This window comes from Synchiropus splendidus, chromosome 17 (assembly GCF_027744825.2).
Source record: "Synchiropus splendidus isolate RoL2022-P1 chromosome 17, RoL_Sspl_1.0, whole genome shotgun sequence".
In the NCBI taxonomy this organism is placed as follows: Eukaryota; Metazoa; Chordata; class Actinopteri; order Syngnathiformes; family Callionymidae; genus Synchiropus; species Synchiropus splendidus.
In genome coordinates this window covers 2,706,235-2,727,650 of record NC_071350.1, presented here as the reverse complement: position 1 = coordinate 2,727,650, position 21,416 = coordinate 2,706,235, and the positions used below count along the sequence as shown (strand labels likewise).

The 21,416-nt window shown below is 40.4% G+C and overlaps 1 protein-coding gene across 3 annotated transcripts in view; it reads left to right on the top strand.

Moving 5' to 3' along the window:
• LOC128748637 (oligophrenin-1-like) overlaps window positions 1-21,416 on the top strand; it is a 40,287-nt gene that overhangs the window by 6,208 nt on the left and 12,663 nt on the right. For all 3 annotated transcript variants that reach the window (XM_053847584.1, XM_053847585.1, XM_053847583.1), the window contains exons 4-15: window positions 635-706; window positions 1,668-1,769; window positions 1,848-1,958; window positions 2,493-2,597; window positions 2,663-2,792; window positions 2,881-2,981; window positions 4,576-4,667; window positions 6,671-6,749; window positions 16,265-16,298; window positions 16,436-16,498; window positions 18,765-18,839; window positions 21,213-21,297. In XM_053847584.1, the coding sequence (XP_053703559.1) occupies window positions 635-706; window positions 1,668-1,769; window positions 1,848-1,958; window positions 2,493-2,597; window positions 2,663-2,792; window positions 2,881-2,981; window positions 4,576-4,667; window positions 6,671-6,749; window positions 16,265-16,298; window positions 16,436-16,498; window positions 18,765-18,839; window positions 21,213-21,297 (1,049 nt within the window). The remainder of the gene's footprint in view (window positions 1-634; window positions 707-1,667; window positions 1,770-1,847; window positions 1,959-2,492; window positions 2,598-2,662; window positions 2,793-2,880; window positions 2,982-4,575; window positions 4,668-6,670; window positions 6,750-16,264; window positions 16,299-16,435; window positions 16,499-18,764; window positions 18,840-21,212; window positions 21,298-21,416) is intronic.

The window sequence follows — 21,416 nt, the reverse complement described above, 5'->3', positions numbered from 1 at the left end:
ACCCTGGTTTAATCGAAAAACCACTAGGGGCAACACAAAAGGAGGTCAAGGAAGAAAGTTGACAAGACTTGAACAGACTAGAGGTTGAAAAGACTTGATGGTGACTTGACGATGACTTCATAATGACTAGCTGAGACGTGACGTGGTGGGGCAAGACAAGACAATGACTTCACTAGACGAGACTGGACTTGACCAGACTGTTACTTCACTTGACCTCGAGTCTTGAAATAACTTGACAATACAAGATGATGATTTGACTTAAGACGGGACCTGACAAGATGGTTTCTTGGCTCGACGTGCGTACTTGACTTAACTTGAACACAGTCTTGACACACAAACATGAGGGCAGATGAAAACACACCAACAAAGCAACACAAAGGACAGAGGGGCAGATAAAGGAGATGACACCTGGTGCAACCCATGAAGGGATTAGTGGGACATGAAGACAAGATCGACAGAGTGTACAAAGGAAGACCAGACTAACCCCACCAAATTAAAATGGGAAATAAACAACTGTCAACACGTCTTGCTGCTGCAGGTTTTTTGTAATATTTTTTTTTCCTTTCTAACTTAAAGCTATTGGTCAGCTTCCGTCACCTGTCACACTGACTCTTTTTTGTTTGTTTCCTCCTAGGTTGAGAATGCCTCAGATCTGCTCATCAAACCTCTGGAGAAGTTTAGAAAGGAACAAATCAGTGTAACGAAAGTGAGGTTTTCTCTTTTTTTTCAAACTTTGACGTCTGTTTCCTTTGTCCGACCTCATTTATTGTGTGCAACTGGACACATCATTAATCTACATGCTTCCTCTTGCTTCACACCACAGAGGATGTTATGAGCCTGATGTTATGACCTATTTCTGAAAACATCTGCGTAATATTTGCCTCTTTCAACGGCTCTGATGTTTAAACTACTTAAGAGCCACTGTTTGTCTTCCATGTGAAGCTTTTTATTGAAGCTTTAAAAGTCATCACGAACCTCAGCAGTGTATTTCTTTGAAAACTCACTCTTGACATTTGTAGTTCTAGTATGGAAATCACTCGGTTTTAGCTGAAACTCCTCAAATTGGAAAGAAGGACAGATAGGTCAGTCTTGGAGCAGCTCTGTGACTGGAGCAATCTTCTCTCCTATGTTTGTGTTTTCTCTGGGCACTCTGGTTTTCTCCCACAAGAATACAAAAGTTTAGTGATGATTCCCCCCCTCTGTACAAAAGGGATACTGCTTTGCTGGAGTGCTTACGAGTCGTAAGGACATTTTTCTGTCTCTCCTTGAGCAAACAAACTTTCATAGCTATCAACAGATTCCTATTAGACTTTCAGGAAATGTTTCCTTTGAAAGCATCATTGCAGACAGACTGGGAAAATTGCCTTTGTGGTCTAGAAAAAAAAAAGACCAACTGTCTCCATGATTGGTGGAAGTCTGTGATCTCTTTTTATAGTTTCTGTTTAATTTATTGACTTTTGTTGCTGGAACGGAAGTCAAGATGATGATGATAAGAACTGATTTAGTTTAACTTCCTTGAAAAGTTTTTACTCCTTTAAAGATTTTTGCTGCAAATTAATTAACATACACTGAAGAAATCAGAGTGAAATATTCTGAGGGGTCGTATTTATAGTACCAGATTTTCAGGAATAGCTGATAAAATAAACTGACCTGCTTGTGTCTTGCAGGAGAAAAAGAAGAGGTTTGACAAAGAGAGTGAAAAGTATTACTCCCTGGTGGACAAACACTTGAGTCTGTCCTCCAAGAAGAAGGAGAGTCAACTTCAGGAGGTACGTTCGTTCACTTTCACTCGAAACCACGTTACTATGGAGACCTGTTTTTGTATTGAGGGTGTTGGTCCTCCACAGGCTGATGATCTCCTTGACAAGGAGAGAGTGAACTTCTATGAGTCATCGGTGGAGTACGTCTATCAGATCCACCAGGTCCAGGACAGGAAGAAGTTTGATGTGGTGGAGCCTGTGAGTAATAATAAAGGAGTAGAGGCTTTGTATGACCAAACAGCATGAAAAGATGCTGAGTCAGCACTAGCAGGACTTTTGGTGGTAAAAAGCTAATGTTTAACTCCTGATTTGTTTAGTTGAGAGCTGATGCATTCCATTATGTTGCAGTTTTATATAGTACACCTGATTACGTAAGTCCCCTCAACATGGTATCATATACGTATTCTATGTGAAGAGAAAGACATTGAATTCTGCAAAATCTAAATTTTATTTTATTTTATTTTATTTTATTTTATCTATCATCTGCCTGTGTGTCTGTCTGTCTTTCTGTCTGTCTGTCTAATACAGTTGTGATGCTTCACATTTCAAATTGTATATAGAAATGTAGAATCAGTTTTGACACAGAAAAAGTGTGCATGATAACACATCCTACATTACTCACTGCATCGCAGTTGAGTTGAAAAGAGGCGCATGTGACTAGAAATAAGCACCTGAAAAAAATTAAAAGAAAGCAGTTTTGCAAAAAGTTACACACGTGACTACTGTTTCCAGGTGCTGGCGTTCCTTCACAGCATTCTAACCCTCAACAACCTGACCGTGGAGATGACTCAGGACTTCATGCCGTACAAACAAGAGCTGCAGCTCAGCCTGCAGAACGTAAGTGGTGGCGCTTGACTCCATCAGTCAGATTAGATGTCATGTAATCTGAAGATTCACTGCAGACAAGGAACCACTACGAGAGCACTCGAGAGCAGATGGAGGACCTGATGAAGAGAATGAAACATCCCTCCCAGATCAGCAAAATACAGACCCTGATGCCGATGGAAGGATACCTCTTCTGCCAGGAGAAGTGTGAGTGTCAGAGAAGATCTAGTGGAAGCTTGTTCAAGATTTTCACTCGCTTGTTCTGACATGATGCTTTGTTTTTCCCCACCAAAAGGGGCGTTAGGTGTGTCATGGGTGAAATACTACTGCAGGTATCACAAAGAGGGAAGACAGCTCTTCATGGCTCCATGTGAACAGAAACCCACGACCAAGCAGGTGAACATAGAGCGTTAGACACGCTGGATACCGTCCATCTGACAATGAGTCACCTACATTAAACACTTTTACGCTGACAATATAGCAAGAAAATGTGGTGAGAGTCACTCATATTATAATAGTCAACTAGTCACCTACTAACACTTAGTCAAGTAGTCGGCATGTGACGTGTCAGGGATGAGGAACTCGACAGCACATCTAATCGTGTATGCAAATGCGCTCATGCAATCTCCCCTTTGTTTGCAACAGAGACGCAATGTTTTTCTGCTGGACGCTAACTTCCCTAACCTTGCCAACTGTTAGCACCAGACATCGCACTTCTGTGCGCCCAAAGAGCATGAAAATCAATTAATACTAAACAATATCAGGATTTTTTCATCGTTTTTTTGCAACTCAGAGGTGCTTTACTTGACCAAATTCAAACAGAAGAACTGTTATAAATAAAACCTGAATTCATTACATCTTGCTTCGAGTTCCTTGTCGTTTTACTTGATCACGTTTTGTGCTAAACTCATGATGAGAAACACTGATGAGAATAGACAGTGAAAGAAGCATTATTTATTATTGCTGTATAACTTGACTATGCTAATCACACGCACATGCATATATGTGTGTGTCACATACTGCTACTTAATACACATGCGTGAGTCTAATAAAGTTGTGCATGTCCAATAAGAAAAGGGCTCGATTGTCACTAACAAAATTACATTTCACAACATGAATCACTCACATTGTACCGTCAATTAAGGCAGTGATTCTTAGCCATGGGGCCGGTACCAGCGCCGCTTAAAGTTTATTATTTTACACCTTTGGGCCATGAGACGCTCCGTTTTAATATATGAGCTACGTATGGTGGCAGTAGTGATTCACTGAATTGACTTGACAGCTGCAAATCTTTGATAGTTACCAACTATGGAGAAGTTCTCGAAAAGAAAAAAAAGATAAAGAAAGTAGTGATGGGTAAATGATGGGTAAATGATGTCGTCCCCCCAACTGTAAAAACTGTTCATGAAAGCACCCATTGAAGCAATTTTTAACATTTTAGGGCGATACTTTCATTTTCACTTTACCCATATCTTCTTTGGAGCTTAAATAAAATACATTATTTTTCTTTTAGGATATTTAGACATGATTTTATTATATTTCTTTTATTCAGAATTGTATTCAGTTTTTTTGACTTTTCAATGACAGATATCTTTGTGATGATAACATGGTTTCATGTCATTTTACAAGGTTTTGCTTTGTTTTTATGTGTAAGTTGAAGAAATATGGTTGTTAATGACAAATGAAATCAAGAGTAATGAATCAGTTCTATTGAATAGGCCCCAGGCCTATTTGTTCTGGGGAAGGTTAAGAACCCCTAAATTAAGGCACACTACACACAGGTGGATCAGGAAAGGGCATCACTCTTTTTGGATGCTGGAACATGATAAAAGATCCTAGCAGCTCCATTAAAAACAGTTGCAACACTGCAGGTCGACACTGAAGATCATCAAGGCACCCACAGTTGTCAGACTGCGGCACCTGGTTGTTGTCTTGCCACTTGAATGATATGGTCATTTTGGTTTAATATTCTGTCACTCTGTTCCTTCAGGGTACCACGCAACTGACTCTGAAGTCGTGCATCCGCCGCAAGACTGAATCCATCGACAAGCGCTTCTGCTTTGACGTAGAGACACATGAGAGGTGAGTGTAGTCAAATCAGAGAGACTGGGTGATGAGGCGGCGCGACAGCCTTGTGGGATAAACAGGAGGTAAACAGGTGGCCTACAAGGACAGTGTGTGAGAGCTAAATGGGCTGTAGCCCAAACAATCCTAAAGCCACGCACCGTCGCTGCAAACAGATGGCGGAGTTGCTGATTTCTGATTGAAGACAAAATGCTCATATTTATGTCAGCGTGCCATTCAAATGAGTGGGAGACGGCTTCAAAACAGCTCCAGCCACGGGCCGCACTGACATATGTAGGAGCTGTCACTTGTAATGAGGCGGAAATGTGAAGGGTTGGCATCTTTATTTTACCAAGTTACAAAGAGTAAAGAACACAGAACTTCGATGTCTGAGAGCCCATGAGGAGCCTGGCGGTAGAGCAAACTGAAGGTGGCAGTGCTGTCTAGTCAACCGCAGCATATTGAACACTGGTGCTCTGATGGGAGTAAATGACTGCAAACAGGGGATGAATGAATCAATATTCGGCCCCTTTTTTCCTTTAATTATCCTAATAATACACATTAAAGCGTGCCCGACTGCTGGACAATATGCTTGTATGCTTTCATAAGATTAAAACTGAAGACTGAGTGGTAACAACTCACCCACACAAGCGCACAATTAAGGCAAGTTTCAGAAGAACACACACACTGACCTATTACTCTGGACCACTCGTAACACACTCGACTCAGGTCCAAATATAAATCACGCGTTCAACCATTCTAGTTAAACCTTCTTTGCTATACACATTATACACTGCACGAAAACACAACGCATGCAAATACAAATCTCATGTTAAACATGTACATGAACCTAGGATACATGCATAAAATAGATGATTTCAAAGCACAAACACATTCCGTTATTAAACACCCATTTTCCATTACACATATCAATACACACATGAAAAGTGCATTTTTCACCGAGCTAAGCGTTTCACACTGTAAACAGATTTTGGAGTTAGATACAGAAAGACAATCCCAACAGAAATCCACATTCATCACTATACTCTGTATAATAAATAAACAACGCATATTATTGGGTGGGCAACTCAATTTCCTAAGGGGCCGTATTATATAGTGTAACTGTTGTGAGGGTCCATTTATTATAAGACTAGATATTATAAATCAAAGGAAAAATGTATTATCTGTCAAATATGTTATTTGCATTAATGGCATTTCATGTGCATTATGTAAATCATAAATGGATGTGCTGGTGTGCGGTAAATATGGCATTATTTCAAGGTATTTTTTTCTATATATTTTGTCCATTTCATTTTGAGGGACAAGAAATGCATAACAAACTATTTTAATAAATCAATGTGAAATTCAGGTATTTTATTCAGAACTCAAATAGCACTGAATGATGGAAAACACAAGATGTCATTTTGTAGTTTTCCTCTGACCTCACGAGGGCTGCATAAGTACAGTCAAAGGGCTACATGTGGCCCCTGGGCTGCACATTGCCCAGGTCTGCTCTAAATACAACATTTATACCAGTAATCTTAAATTTCACACAGAGTTCAACCAAATCACACTGCCCACTTGTTAACTGACAAAGCACAAGGTTAAAAAGGAGCTTTGGGATCAGAAAAATGAATGCCAGGCTGCTTTCACGTTCAGCTGTGAAAAATAAAGTTAATTTCCGAGTTTATTAAGATTTTTATTGTAACTTCATGAAAGCACTTTTTGGGGGAAAGCAGCAGTTGTTCTAGTTAACAATTAATTCTGTCGCCTACAAGCTGTAATATTTGGCAGCCGAGAGAGAGCAAGCAGTTTTCATCATCTCTTCTCTCCACATTCTCATCACTTTAATGAACGTGTGGTTTAAATCAAACATACCGCGTCTCTCGCCTTAACCACTGCTCAACATGTTGTGCGAAAGATGGCCGACAATGGCTGCATGCTGTTGTTGTGCATTTTCAGGCTGAATAATTTAATTGCAACCTTTGCCTCTTTAATGGCATTTGTTACTGTTTCCATAGAAACGCACCCGTCACTTTCCAGGCTCTTTCGGAGGGAGACAGAAAGTTGTGGATGGAGGCCATGGATGGAAAAGAGCCTGTGAGTTTATTAGCCTCCTTCCTGCTCATCTCATTCTACTTTGTCTCTCGCTATTATAATTCCTCCTTCGCTGACCAGATATTTTGTGTGGAAGATTCATTTCATTTTCATTTTCGTTCGAAGGGAGTCACAGAATAAGCTGAATACATCATTTACTCAGTACTTTACTCAGTTAGATTTCTGAAATGAGGGCTGATTCTACTGAACCTTTACCGGTGCTACTTCTTATATACCCAGCGCTTTAAAATACTGGCCTGTGGGCCACACGTGGCCCTGCAGGCTGCCTCAGTGGAACTCAAAGTTGCATGATTAAAATGCTGACGTAATGTCAAGGCAGCGTCGTTGGGAAGTGGGTAGTGCGGCAACTGTGCTCTCCACTTGCTTGTGTGGTTTTCCCTCTACGCACCCTGGTTTCCTCCCACAGCTTAGGGTAAATGAATGAGTCTAATTGGGCGTCCAGGGTGTCCCGTGCCTCTAGACAGACTTAAGCGCACCGCAAACCTAGGAAGAGTAGGGCTATGAACTAACACATCAATGAACAGTTTATTTGTGTGAATAAGGCTTTGATAAATGACAGGACCACATGTTCATTTAACTCACTTATTTCTATGGGGACATTTATAAAACAGTTCTCCCTCATCCTCTTGGTGGTATTTATTTTTGTAGTAAACATACTGTATTTTGTCTATATTTGTTAAGATAAATGAGGACATTATTTTCAAATTATTTACTCACATTCATAAGCAGATATTTATATTTATGATTTAATCTTGTGCTGGTCACATTTTTTTTGCCAACCAATTTGCAATTCACCCTCGACAAGGTGGTCACCAATGTGGTGCCCATGTGCACCAGGTAGGCCGCAGAGACAATGGCAGTAGCTTATGGATCTGTTCAAAAACACAAACGACATATATTAACCATCTTATGTTTAATTATTTTGCTTCATCGTTACACCATTGGTAATTATTGTGAATAAGTAATGTGATAAGTGTATTAGTGGAATATCATTTATCATCCACAGTAATAGTAAGTTATCATGGGAGTGTGTTCCTAACTGGGAGGTTGGTGACCTCTGACCCCTGGCCTTATCCAATATTATAACTGATAACAAAAGGGAGGTACTTGGTGTATATATCCATATATTTATTTATGGATTTGAGGCAAGGAGGTATTGATAACTGCCAACATTTTTAAGAGAAATATCATACAGTAAATACAGTCATTCTCAAATTTCTCTTAATTTTTTTTTTAGGTGGAATTCAGTGCCCCCTTCAATCTACACCTTTAAAACGCTAATTTCAGTCTCTTTATTACTAAAATTTACAATAATCCCCAAAGGAAAATTTTACAGTATATGTCATGTATTTATAGTATATGGAAGCTCAGGGCATCGCAAAACTTTTGGCCCAAGTATCGCTTCCTTTCCTGATAAGGGCTCAGAAAATGAATTAGAAGAAACACAATTTTTGGGTGTTTGAGGTCTAGTTTCTGTTAAACTAGTATCTGTTTCAGCGTCTGGGTCACTTCTAATATCTCTGCAAGTGTTGTATGAACATCAGGAAACTACTATGTTATCTACAGACAAGTGCAGAGGTTGTCTGAAGTTGTGTGAAGGAATGTGTGAGAACTTCTATTTCAGGGCTCTCAAACTCACCGCCTGTGGTCAATTAGTTTGGCAGCCTCCATCATGTCTTCAATTTTAGCATAGGTGTGGCCCCAACAGGGCCCTCATTCTTGGTTAGAAAGCAATGGCTAAGTGAATTTGTATGGATGACGCGCGAGCTTGAACCCTACTCTAAAGGTGCAGTTTTATTCTGCATGTTAACTGAATATAGGTAACATTTACTCACGACTCCAAAGGTGGTCATGCCTGTGAATGACTGTTGTATCATGTATCACATGGTATTTGAAGCCAACTTTGTTACATATATCTGGTGCTAGTGGTCTTTCTAAAATTAACCTGTTCTGTTGGTCTCCAAGTAGTCAATGTTGATTAAGTATAAGGCTTTAATTACACACTAAAGATGGAACTGAATGACAAATAATGAGCAGCAAAAACCTCAAGACCCCACACTGCCCAGTGTTTCTCAAATGCACCCAAATCAAGAGTGGCATGACACTGATCCAAATTTTTCTTCTGTGTATCTAAGATTCTCGAGAGAAGGCAAACACACGACTGCTCACAGAAACACACGCACTGGACAAAAACCAATCTGTAGTTAATTGTTGGCATGAGGGAGATAAGATGACATTTTGGCTTTTTTTCCATTCATTTTAAAACAGCTCTTTGATCATGGTGTTTGGGCCAAGTGTGACACAGAAGGGAGGCAGATCAGAAATTTCACATCTGACACCACTGATCTCAGCTCTGTAACTGAACAGTTACATTTACTTAAGCCTGGACACAAAAATGTCTATGGTTCGTCTTGCCTTAGGTGGCTGGGGAAAGGGATATCTGAGTTTTCCCTGACATTATTGATCTCAAGTTATGGATGAACCAATTGAATTAAATGAGACATCAAATACAAACTTCAGCCTCAAACCTTAAGGCTGTGTACAGGTTATTCTCCTCCTGCTTGCTTCTTCTTTCGATATTGTCTTCCACATCCTCGGAAGTGGGATGTCTGTCCTTGGATTTCATTGGAGGCAAATCTGACATAGGTTCCTTGACCCCATATCCCTCGACAAAAGAAGCACGTATACAGTAGGAGGAGTTAAATTGTTCCCCTCCCAGCACAGTTCCAGCTGCTGGAGTAACCACCCCTCTTCTTGAGGGTGTATCTTTGAATGTAAACTCCACCTATTCCTTGCGCTATGAGGTGTGAACTGGAGGTGGTGCTTTCTCTTCATACACAAAGCCCAGAGTGACTAGTGAAAGCTGGTTTTCGCATCAACTTCAGTTGTGTTTTGAGACAACTCCAGAGTGTGATTAGGGCTCCACACATCATGCCTCCATTCAGTAATGAGTCATTTCATGAGACGACTTCTTTAATGTTAATACAAATGCTCAATGCGCCGTTATTTTTATTTTATTTTAATTTAATATGTCCACTCATTCAAATCTGTTGACTCTAGGCGAGATTTGACACAGTTGATCCCTTCGAGCAGTTGATGTCATCTTCAGAAGAATATACATATCTGTCAGATATGCTTCCATTTTTGTTTAAAATCCACAATTTATCTTCAGCAGCAGCAGAATTAGAACATTTACTGACGCTTCAGCATCCTCGTCCTCCGCCACTTTCCTCCTGTGACTTCTGTTTATCATGAAAATTGCAAAAGTCTCTTCCACCCACTTAGATCTGATATTCAGTTTTCAGAGGTTCTGATGGGATTCATGCGATGTTTGTGAAAATGAGCTTCCGACCGGAAATCCGTCAAGTCTGCTAGACCTGACTTCATCACGTTGTAAAAGTTTAGTCAGTGTGAAAGCTTGATGCATTTCTTCTGCTAGACAGTTCTGTAGCAAGTTCTGTTTGATCCGAAACACTGACTTTGCACTCCAGCCGTAATTGCAGTGGACCTGTACCCATAACAACCATCCTCATTTGTTTTGGAGGGAAAAGCTTCGGTCCACAAATGCCGCCACTGGCTCCAATTCACTTCCTTGTCGTTTACTTTTCCCACAAATCACTGGCTCTCCAACACAAACTGTGGTTCATATGTGTTTTTGGAATAGATCTGATCACCTCTAAGTTTCATGTTTGTGCAGTTGCCCACTCATGAAAATACTTGGCCAAAAGGCAGCAGTGAGACAGATACTTACTGACTGCAAAGTTTGGAAACTGCTGATAATAAAATATAGCCCTGGATATAAATGATTTTTGGGCTGTTTTTGTAATTTCGCTCATGTCGATTTTTCAAATATGAGATCGTTAAATATAAGGCCAGGCCCCTGTCCTCATTCATTTTGTGTTACATTGTAGATTATGTGTGATTTGTTGTTTGAAAAAAAAAAAAAAAAACATTAATTCAGACGTCGAAGGTAATGATTTAAATTTAAGTGTCATTCTTCAGTCTTTCTTTAAGGATTTAGAGACAGCAGGTTTTCCTGCTTTTGTTGTGCACAGTTACCATGGTTACAAGTGTTCCTGTTTATCTCGGCGCTACACACCTCTACACGTTCACACTCATTCACACACAGTGTCTCTCCTTAGTAAATCAGTTGTCATTTCCAAATTGTGCTTTTTTTGAACTGCCACTCTCATCCCCGACATCTCTCACCTGCATCAGCCGCCTGCCTGTGCTCAGTCACACCCTTGGTTCACTGAAATATTTTGTGGTGTGTGTCTGTTTTGCAAAAGTGAAGAAAGCCAAAATGCCACGACTTAAAATGCCCCTCTCGCTCGACTGAAAGCTCTGGCTTGTATATAATTTCAGCATTGGTGAAATTGCAGCCAATACCATTGTAAACTCATACCATAAATGATGCATTTTGGTCTCTTGAGCCAAAAAAGATGCTATATCTTTAAGCCATCTAAAATATGATTTCTTTCATTTTTATATTTTCCATCTGCCTTCTGATCAGTTGCCAAACATATTGGAATAATGTGCTAGAAACTGACGCCTTAAAAATGTGCTCAATAGAAAACAGAAAGCAATTGTGAAGTATGGTCTCCCAACTGTTGCTCAGAAGGAACAGGCACACAATAATCTGCTCATTTTAGAAGGGGGAAGTACACAGTGCTGTTAGCATGTCTCCGTTGCTTTAGTCTAATATGAGCTGAAACAGTTGCGGCTCTTCAGACCAGACCACAGATCATTAAAGTAGATTAATAAACTGGGACATTAAAGTAGCTGTAGGCAGGAATGAAAATATTTGCTTTTGGCGGAGCCACAGATAGATGAGTGTAATTGCAGGCTGACGTAAAGTTGGGTCTCCGGGCCCGCCCCCAATTCCACGTTTATGAGGAAAGACTGTGACAAAAGAGCGAAAAATGTAATCACAGATGGCAATATACACAACACTGTCCAGCTTATACTTGCAAAGGCAACTATAGAAGCATCTATCGCTCAACATCAGAGATGGAGCTCTGTCATGCAGCCAGTGAGGAGAGGCAGGATCCAGCGAGAGGCAGATGCAGGTGCAGGACCGACGGACCAAGATTATAAAACTTTATTTTGACTGCATGTTTCCGAATAAAGCAAAGGGGGCAGTTTGAATATTTACTGATCTTTTAGTTATGAGAAATAAATCATTAAGATGCAACGTCATCAGGGTCTGTCTCCGTCAAATGTCCAGGTGGAATGCATGGAATGCACACTTGAGTTCCGCGAGCACCGACATCAGTCGTTGTGATGTTTCTTAGGGGATTCTTCCGTCATAACATGCCGAAAACCGTCATGTTCTTCTCATCGGCTCTCATCTAAGCCGTGGCGGTGCCTCACCAGAGCTGTATAATAATAAAGACGAAGGAGCAGCGTTTTCCGTTTGTCATATGTTTCAATATGGAGCACATCAACAGCGATCAGAGCGTGAGCATCAAAACGTCCGTTCGCACTTTTATTTCGAGTTGACTGTGGACATAGACGTGAGAGTCAGGGATGATGAAATGTGGCGCTGGTCGTGTCCCTCACCAGCTCTGAGCAGGTCTGCAGAGCAGAGGACTCAACGGCAGCAGCTACAGATAGAACTCAACTCGCTGCTGAGGTTGCCCTGCCCTTCTGCTGTAAAGTGTTGTGGTGGGGGTGGAGTTGGGGCTATGACGCCACTCACAGAACACGCCTCGGGCGGCTCACCCAGGGAAAGTTTCATACTCCAAGGGCGCGTTTAACAGAGACCTGGAGAGTCTGACTCCGGCATTTTGGACTGTTCAAAATGAAACCTGTCAGCTCAGGAAATCTGAAAATAATCTATTTATGTCTAAATGTTACTCATTGTTGCTTTAAGAGATTAGTTTTGATTGATCAACTACCCACAGAGACATAATTTATTAAACCATTTATTAATCATTATAATGACCACCTTTTAGTACTTTTTTTAGCATTTGAAATATCACTGAACTCAATAACAGTCATTTGCACTGTTTGCATGAAGTGTGAGTCATGTAAATATCCAATGTAATTACAATGTACTAGAGGAGACTGAAATGAACGTTCCTTGGTGCTACAGAGCTCCTACAGCTTACACAGTAGGTGGCTGCAGCGAAGCTATACAAGTAAATGACAAAACTTTCCCAAATCCAAATGATAGATCATAGGTCATTGCAGAAATTCGATATAATCTTTAAAATGGCAAAATTGGTTTTGTTTGTTCGTGACTGTCACAACAATCTCCTAATTAGTTTGCTGCACTCAGCAAAATCAATTAACGTGAAGGTCATGTGTTTGAAGATTGAACAACTCAGTGGGAAGCAACACTGGAGGATGGAGTACAATTATCTTGAATGTGTCTAAGAAGTAATGTGATATCTAACTTCGCACTGTGTATGTTGTACACAGTTGTTGTATGTTCTCCTAGTGTGTATGTGTTTGCTATTCACTACCCCCCAAATCTCTATATTAGTGAGCATGTGAGTTGTGTCAGATTACGTAGCTTTGAAAGACGTCTCTGAATGAGAAAAATTGCAAAGAAATTTCCTGTCTCCATGAGTTTTTCGGTCTGGGAGCACAGTCATCATGTTTGATGTGCCCAGAGGAATATTCTGTTCTCTACTGTACATGCATTCATTTTGTGTGTGTTGCACATGCTTGAGTCTTCAATACTTTACTCCAGCCAGAAGAAACAATCCAGGATTTCATTCACCGTTCCTTTATTTTCAGTGATTAGAAACCACAATGAACAACTCAACAGGCTGCTGTCGCTGTCCTTCTCACTTCACTATATGAATAGTCTGATCCTACTGCAACACACACGCTAGATGTGGCTTTACAACATCATTTGTGGAAAAAGCGTACAGTTAAAGTGGTGGTTGAGGATAAAAACCTCAAAAACAGAACTGGTTTATTTCACTATTCAAGCTTGATGTCCATCAAAGTATGAGCGTGAAAGCATGTAGACCGTGGAGAGGCTGTAAAACAGGACAGGGCTGCGAGTTCATGATCTAAATATCTCTGTGTTCTGCTTTTTTTCATATAAAAGAATTGCAATGCAAAGAATTCAGATGTGTCTTGCAGTTGTAACAGGTTGTGACAGATTTTTATCAAGAATGAACGGCAAAATGCTTGAAAGCTTTAAAAGAATAATTCCATTTTAATCACTTCTCTCAGTGGATTTAAAAAAAAAATCACTCCACGTTTCAGCTACATTTTCATTCAAATAGGCTTATTGCACACATGAACAGTGAAGACGATTATCATCAGTTAGTGGCAAAAGAAAAGGTTACGCTGTTTAATCCCCTAATGGGGAAGTTTGTTTCCAATAGTCATGACTGTGCTGAAAGCAGTTCAGGGTTCAGCATCTTGCTCAAGGACATCCTCATGTAAAGAAGATGTGAGGAATAAATCTAGTAGCTGTCCCTGTGCTAGCCAACAATGAGCCGGGTGGCCCCCAATTTTTAGCTGATGTCAGGTGGAGGTTGTTCCAAATGTTTGATTTGGGGAGTCCAAACTTGTTGAAGGTAGCTTGGTACATCAGGAATGGACATGGAACATTTCCAGCTAACAGTCAAATCTTTTTTTTTATTGGTCCACAAAGTGGCTACTCTGTGAATGTTTAATTGCAAAAACATCACATACTGATGATTAAGGTAGCTATTTAGTTGCTTTGATAGATAGTGCAGTTTTGTAGTATAAAGAAAGGAGCTATACAAGGTTGTGAGGAGGAGAATGGTGAAGAATGTGTATTGTTTGATTCACCAGGGAAGATTAGTTTCAGGATTTGGTTCTGGATATTTGGTTGGGCCATGTCATACCAATTTTGCTTGAACATGTAAAAGACTATCAGAGAACAGTAACACAGCAACCAGTAAAACCCAGCAGAACTTGAGACATCACTCAAAGAATACTAATTTTGACTTTCTCATTCAAATTACATGTCATAACGACACTCTTTAAAAAAGCTCATTTGGGCATTTTGTCGATTACAGGCCATTAACTGTGAAGTACATTCAGATTCATTAACCCATTTTTTTAAACCCAGTATGTACAGGTACGGGTATCCTGATAATTGGAGTGGTGCACAATGCATTGCGATATATTGTGAGACCTTCTCAACCCTATATTGTAATCAGAACTATCATTTTAAGGGAGGAAATCAGAGGATATAGCAGAATATTATGTGCATGGAAATGGTCTTATTCTTTTTACGTCTCAAGTAACTCCTGTGTGCAATTTGACAGACAATTTCAGACAATTTGCAGTGGTTTTAATCAAACACCAAGGCATGCAGACTGTTTCTGCAAAGTGGTACTGTGATCTGATGGCTTTGTCTGGGTTTGGATTTTACCAGGAGAACAGTACTGGTGCGACTGCACTGTCCCAGGTTTGGCGGATCAAGAATGATGATGTGGGATCGTTGTCTCCTAGCTTCTTGTGCAAGGATCTCAGAATGCTTCAGCATACTGAGAGATTTTGGACAATTCCATGCTTCCATGGAATTCCAAGAAAACAGATTGGAGATGTCCCCTTCTTCTTCCAGCTGCGGTGCAAAGAAAGCAAGGTCCATAAACAGTTTGGTGTGGTTGAACTTGACTGGCCTGACCTCAACCTGACACGACACCTTTGGGATCACTTAGAGCAGAAACTGTGAGGCAGGCCTTCTCATCCAACTTCAGTGTGTGGCCTCACAAGGGCTATTGAGAAATTCCCATGAACACACCCGTGGACCGCCTTCTGAGCAGAATTGTGGCTGTCATAGCTGTGGAGGGTGGACCGACAAGATTAAGACTAAACCCAGAGGATTAAGAAAGGGATGTCACTTGAGTTCATATACCAGCTAGCAGAGCGAATACTTTTTGGCAATATGGTGCCGAATGTTTTATTCAGATTGTAATGGCACATATTTTCAGCGAAGTCAAATTTGAGGATTAGCAAGACAATCATCTTCCTTTGATGATGATGATGATGATGAAGACTGGAGTTTGATTTATATTCTGGGAGAGCCGTCCTACTCCTCATACCGACAATGGCAAAGAAAAGTCTTAAAAAGTATCCGTCCTTAAATAAACTCAAGCTAACGCAGTTGAAAATGAACAGGATTCAAACACACATGTTGATGCAAAGCTGATGTGCTTGGCTGTATGAGCTTAAGGGGAAAAGGGCAGCATACAGAACTATTGCATCTCATTTAAAGTCTATATCCGTCTGTGGAGGCAACTGTATTCACCTAACAAGACCTCAGTGCCGCTCCAGACAATGACCTCTGACCCTTGTTAGCCAAGAGTACAAGTGAGTTGTTAAAGAAAAAAAAGCTGATGAAAACAAAAAGCCGTTTGCTGTACTAAATTTGCAAACCAATCTTGTTTCATTAAACACTGCTCACACATTGTGGCGCAGACATTTTATACTTCATCACAGGCTGCTGTTGCTCTGAGCCATTTACCATTTATGTCTCATTTTCTTTCTCATTTCAGATCTACCATTCTCCGATTCACAAGCAGGCTGAAAGTAAGTCTGAAATATGCGGCCGTCAGATGTAGACTGACACTGTAATGATTGAAAATGACCAGCTCTGCCCATTATCATAAAATTCGACTCTGTGCTTGAGCTGCTGTTAAGTCGCACGCTTATTTCTTCTTTCACAGTGGAACTAAATGAAGTCGGCTTCAAATTTGTGAGGAAGTGTATCAACTTCATTGAAACCAAAGGTGGGTGTGAATGATGGTTGATGTGCACACAGACCAGACATCTAGTGTAATGTTCATGTAGTCTTTTTTAAAACCTTATGCATTTACAGTTGAAAAAGAATGAAGCTCTCTCTCCTTGCTCAGAGCCACAAAGAGCGCTTGGTTTAGTCACACCCTCTGCTAATGTTTCGAGAAAGCCTTGAAACACAGTTGACTCCATGTTGGTGAATTTAAGGCCCAGTTTTAGTGCTTTTCTTGTCATTTTTTCTTACCCCGATTATTTCCTCAAATTTGACACAGCGGTAAAGTCAGGTGACATTTTAACGAACTCTATAATTTTCTGCTGCCACTACAACGGTGTTGCCAAAATTGATGACTCAAACATTTTGACTCAAGCAGTAGTGGGCCCAGTTTACAGAGAGCTGTTTACTCGCAGGTAGTAATCAAAAAGAGGGGCTTCTTCCAAAAGCGGTTGCTGCAACCATGTCTTTCATTCCGTGGTGACTGAGTCATGTCAAGCGAAGGCACAACCAAATCACAAAATTACATTTATTTTTCTACTTGTCACGCTGAAGACAAAGTCGACCACACAACTAGTAGGTTTTCAGTTCAAATCTTGCCTGAGGTTAGCAAGGTTATTTTTGTGTGCTATGGGGTTCACATGGTACGTGCCTGACTGTTTCCCCCCACACCAGGCCGAAAAAAAGGTTGATTTTAAAGTCTCTAGCAGAGAATAAAGGTTTGACTGGAATGTGCTGTCAGTCTCCATTTCCATTTCTAGAGGCTCATTTTAGGATAAAGTTTCTCTGTGGCCAGTGTCAAAATGCAAAAAATGTACCCGTTCATGAGCAAGTCTGCCTCTTAACAATCTGTTTCCCAGCTCTCAACAAAGTCCCTCAATTCAGTATTTACAGTTTTGTGGTTAGTTCTTGATTTTTAGAATCACAGCCTGTTGAACAGCATGATACTGTATCAAGATATGAGGATTGTCTGTGATCTAGATTTTGGTTTACTTTAGGTTGAAGCCAACTATCTTGCTGGCCACGTAAAATGACTGTTCGGGCTGCATTGGGCTCCGGGGCTTTGAGTTTGACAAGTGCCTGCTGTGTTTCATGCTGACTGTGCGATGATATGTTATCTTCCATGTGTACACCGTCTCACAGCCCGCTACACAGGCAAGGGTCGTCCCCTCCCAGTTCTGAAGCCTTCTCACCAAACATGCATAGAATCTGTTTTTTAGTGTCAGCTACACTGTGTTTGAGAAGCAAGCTCTTCCAAACGGCATACTTGAAACTGCAGTCGTGGGCTGTACTGTAGCTAGTGCTAGCATCCGTTTACTGCTCGGTAGCCGCTTGCTAGCTGCTTATGTACAGTAGTCCCATGCTTGTCTCTTCTCCGACACTTCTGCCATTTTTTCAAAATCTGTCTTCCTTTTCATTGGCTGCTTTGCTGTTTAAGATGTTGTAGCTAATGCTGGAGTAGCTTCTTTCCGATCCATAGCTTGCAGTTACAGTAGTCAAAGTGACAGGAAAGCACATTTGAAATGGCCAGCGTCCTCTAAACTCCGCCCCCCCACTGAGCAGGCCTTTGATTGGTTTAAAATGTTCGCACAGGGGAAGATTTTCCAAGCTGCTGAGGTATGCAGCAGGCCAATCGTTTGGCCAATCACTTGAGCAGCACTATATAATTTAAGACAAATTAATGAATTATCTACCTACTGCAACCTCAACTAGTTAAGTTGCAAGTTGAATTGATTTTGCGACTAATAAAAACAGAAGATGCATGAGTAAACAGAGGTGTGATCTGTTCCGTATTAAATAGTGACACGAATATGATAGTTGTTAATGGTGAGGCAAACAAAAATAAAAACATAAAAAAAATGTTTATTCTTCATTGTTTATTTCAGAGTTCTGTTGAGACTGTCGATTTGGTCAGGATTAGTGGCACATGGGGCCACAGACCCGACATGCTGGGAAATGCGTGTCAGACCTGGCAGTGTCAAAGGATCCGTGGAGATTTGTTCTTAAATATATTGTGATACTGTTTGTTTGAATTGAACTAATGAATCCAAACGTGACTCACCAGTGTCTTCCTCATCTCACTGTGATAAAAATCAAGCACTCCACTTGACTCACAGAGTCAAATAAAGTCGTACAGTGTAGTAAAATCCGCTATCAGGTCCTATCCTCCATTGGTCTCTGTGGGGACAGGAGAGAAGAACCACATGTTTGGCTTTTGGAAACTGTGTATTTGTTCAGCTTCTTTTTTTAATTTAACCTCTTCACAGGAGTGACACAAGAAGGGGTGTACCGAACAGTTGGCAGCAACATCCAAGTGCAGAAGCTCTTAAATGCCTTCTTTGGTAAGGAAATGCATCTCAAGGTTCCGTCTTCACTGTGCAGCTAGTTTTATGAATGAATACCACATCAGGGACTTGCAGAGAGCTCCTTATATTTCATATTTACAGGGTCAGATTTGATGGTGTTTACTTTGGTTATGTTTTCAAAGGCCTTGCGAATGAACCCATGCAGAACTTGTGGGGAAGGTGGTAACTTTATTGTAAGTAAACCATCGGAGTAGTTGAAAAGAGGTCCCACTGAAAATGTCAACAATAGAGCCTAAAAGCACTCGGATGTTTACTCTGTTTACACAAGGAAGCTCAAATTCTCGCCAAACTCTGCCGGGCTATTTCGGTCGACGAACAAGATCCACAATTCCATGATTTTGCGTTTAAAGCACTTGAAATTGTCTCCACCAAACACTTGATTAAAGAGTCTGCTGAGAATGACGGAAGCCACATAAGTCCTGCCGTCTAAATAAAACAAATATCTACTTATATTAAGCAAAAATAACAAGAGACATGATTTCAGGTTTGCTCGCTTTGAAAGTATAAATGCAAGGAATCGATGGGCATTATTGAAGATGGATTTGGGGCAAATCAATTAAAATAATGAAACAAGTCAAGAGTCATAAATAGATTTTTCACAGTTACTCCTTCAACTAAAAACAAAGACTCCTCTGTTCTGACGCCAAACATTTGTAGGGTTGGAAGCTAGTGAATCATCTCGATGCCAAGGCAACTCAACTTGTTTATCTGAACTTAACCCAGTGACGCTGTAGCGCTGCAGGATGTGTAGGAGGAGAACTAAAGCAGGGGTTCTTAACCTTTTTGATCTCGGGGCCCACCTTTCCCAGAACAAATGGGCCCAGGGCCCATTCAAGTAATAGATCTGATTCACATGTACACAAACCAAAACCTTATCAAATGACATGAAACCATGTGATCTTTGCAAAGATATTTATTTGTCATCGAAAAGTCCAACCAGCAGCAGAACCAGGTGCAAGTCATATAAAAAAAAAACTACACTTGATGCAAACTGTTGAGAAAATTGGAAAAACTGAATAAAATTCTGAATAAAATAATATAATAAATCCATGTCTAAATATCATCAAATAAAAATAATATATTTTATTATACTCCAAAGAACATATAAGTAAAGTGTAATTGAAAGAATCGCCATAAAAAAAAAAAATGCCATGTGGGGGACACAGCAAACGTGTGGAAGAAGGTGCCCTGGTCAGATGAGACCAAAGTGGAACTTTTTGGGTCTAAATGCAAAACGTTATGTGTGGAGGAAAACAAACACTGCACATCACTCTCAACACACCATCCCCACTGTCAAACATGGTGATGGCAGCATCATGTTGTGGGGCTGCTTTTCTTCAGCAGGGACAGGGAAGCTAGTCAGAGTTGATGGAGCCAAATACAGGACAATCCTGGAAGAAAACCAGCTGGAATCTGCAAAAGACTTTAGAATGGGGCAGAGGTTCACCTTCCAGCAGGACAACGACCCTAAACATAAAGCCAGAGCTACAATGGAATGGTTTAAAACAAAACATATTCCTGTGTTAGAATGGCCCAGTCAAAGTCCAGTCCTAAATCCTATCGAGAATCTGTGGCAAGATCTGAAAACTGCTGCTCAAAAATGCTCTCCATCTAATCTTGCTAAGCTTGAGCTGTTCTGCAAAGAAGAATGGGCAAAACTTCCAGTCTCTCGATGTGCAAAGCTGGTTGAGACATACCTCAAAAGACTTGCAGCTGTAATTGCAGCGAAAGGTGGTTCCACCAAGTATTGACACAGGGGGGCTGAATACTTTTGCACGCCACATTTTTCAGTTTTTTATTGAAAAAAAATTGAAAGTCATGTATAATTTTCCTTCTACTTTACAATTCTGTGTCGCTTTATGTTGATCTTTTATCTAAAATGCCAATAAAATATAGTCATGTTGATCGGAACGTGACAAAATGTGGGAAAGTTCAAGGGGTATGAATACTTTTTCAAGCCACTGTACACACACACACACACACACACACACACACACACACACACACACACACACACACACACACACACACACACACACACACACACACACACACACACACATATACAGTATACATACACAGAGAGAGAGAGAATATAGTATATAAGTACATATATATTTATGTATATAATTATATAAGTATTCAAACAAGATTTTCTTGTGAATTTCTTTAAGCCATTTATTAGATGAAATGAAGCTGAATGTTTTTGTTTATCCTGAATGAACTGTTTGCCTCCAGATGTGCTCAGTTGAATCACTGAGTTTCATTAGATTTATAGTTGTTCTTTTCTTTTGAAGTTTTTTTTTCAATTACCTTGCTCCTTGGAAAACTAGCTCTGCTCCATTACAGATCCTACAAATCCTGGAGATGCGGATCTTAACAGCAACGACTGGGACGTTAAAACCATCACAAGCGCACTGAAGTTTTATTTAAGGTCTGCCAATGTTTTATTTTTATTTTTTGGCTCCATTTAACATGTTGATTAACATGTGATTAGATACTCTATTTACTCACTGCTCCGATGTCAGTAAATGTGTCCTTGGGATTTGGCCT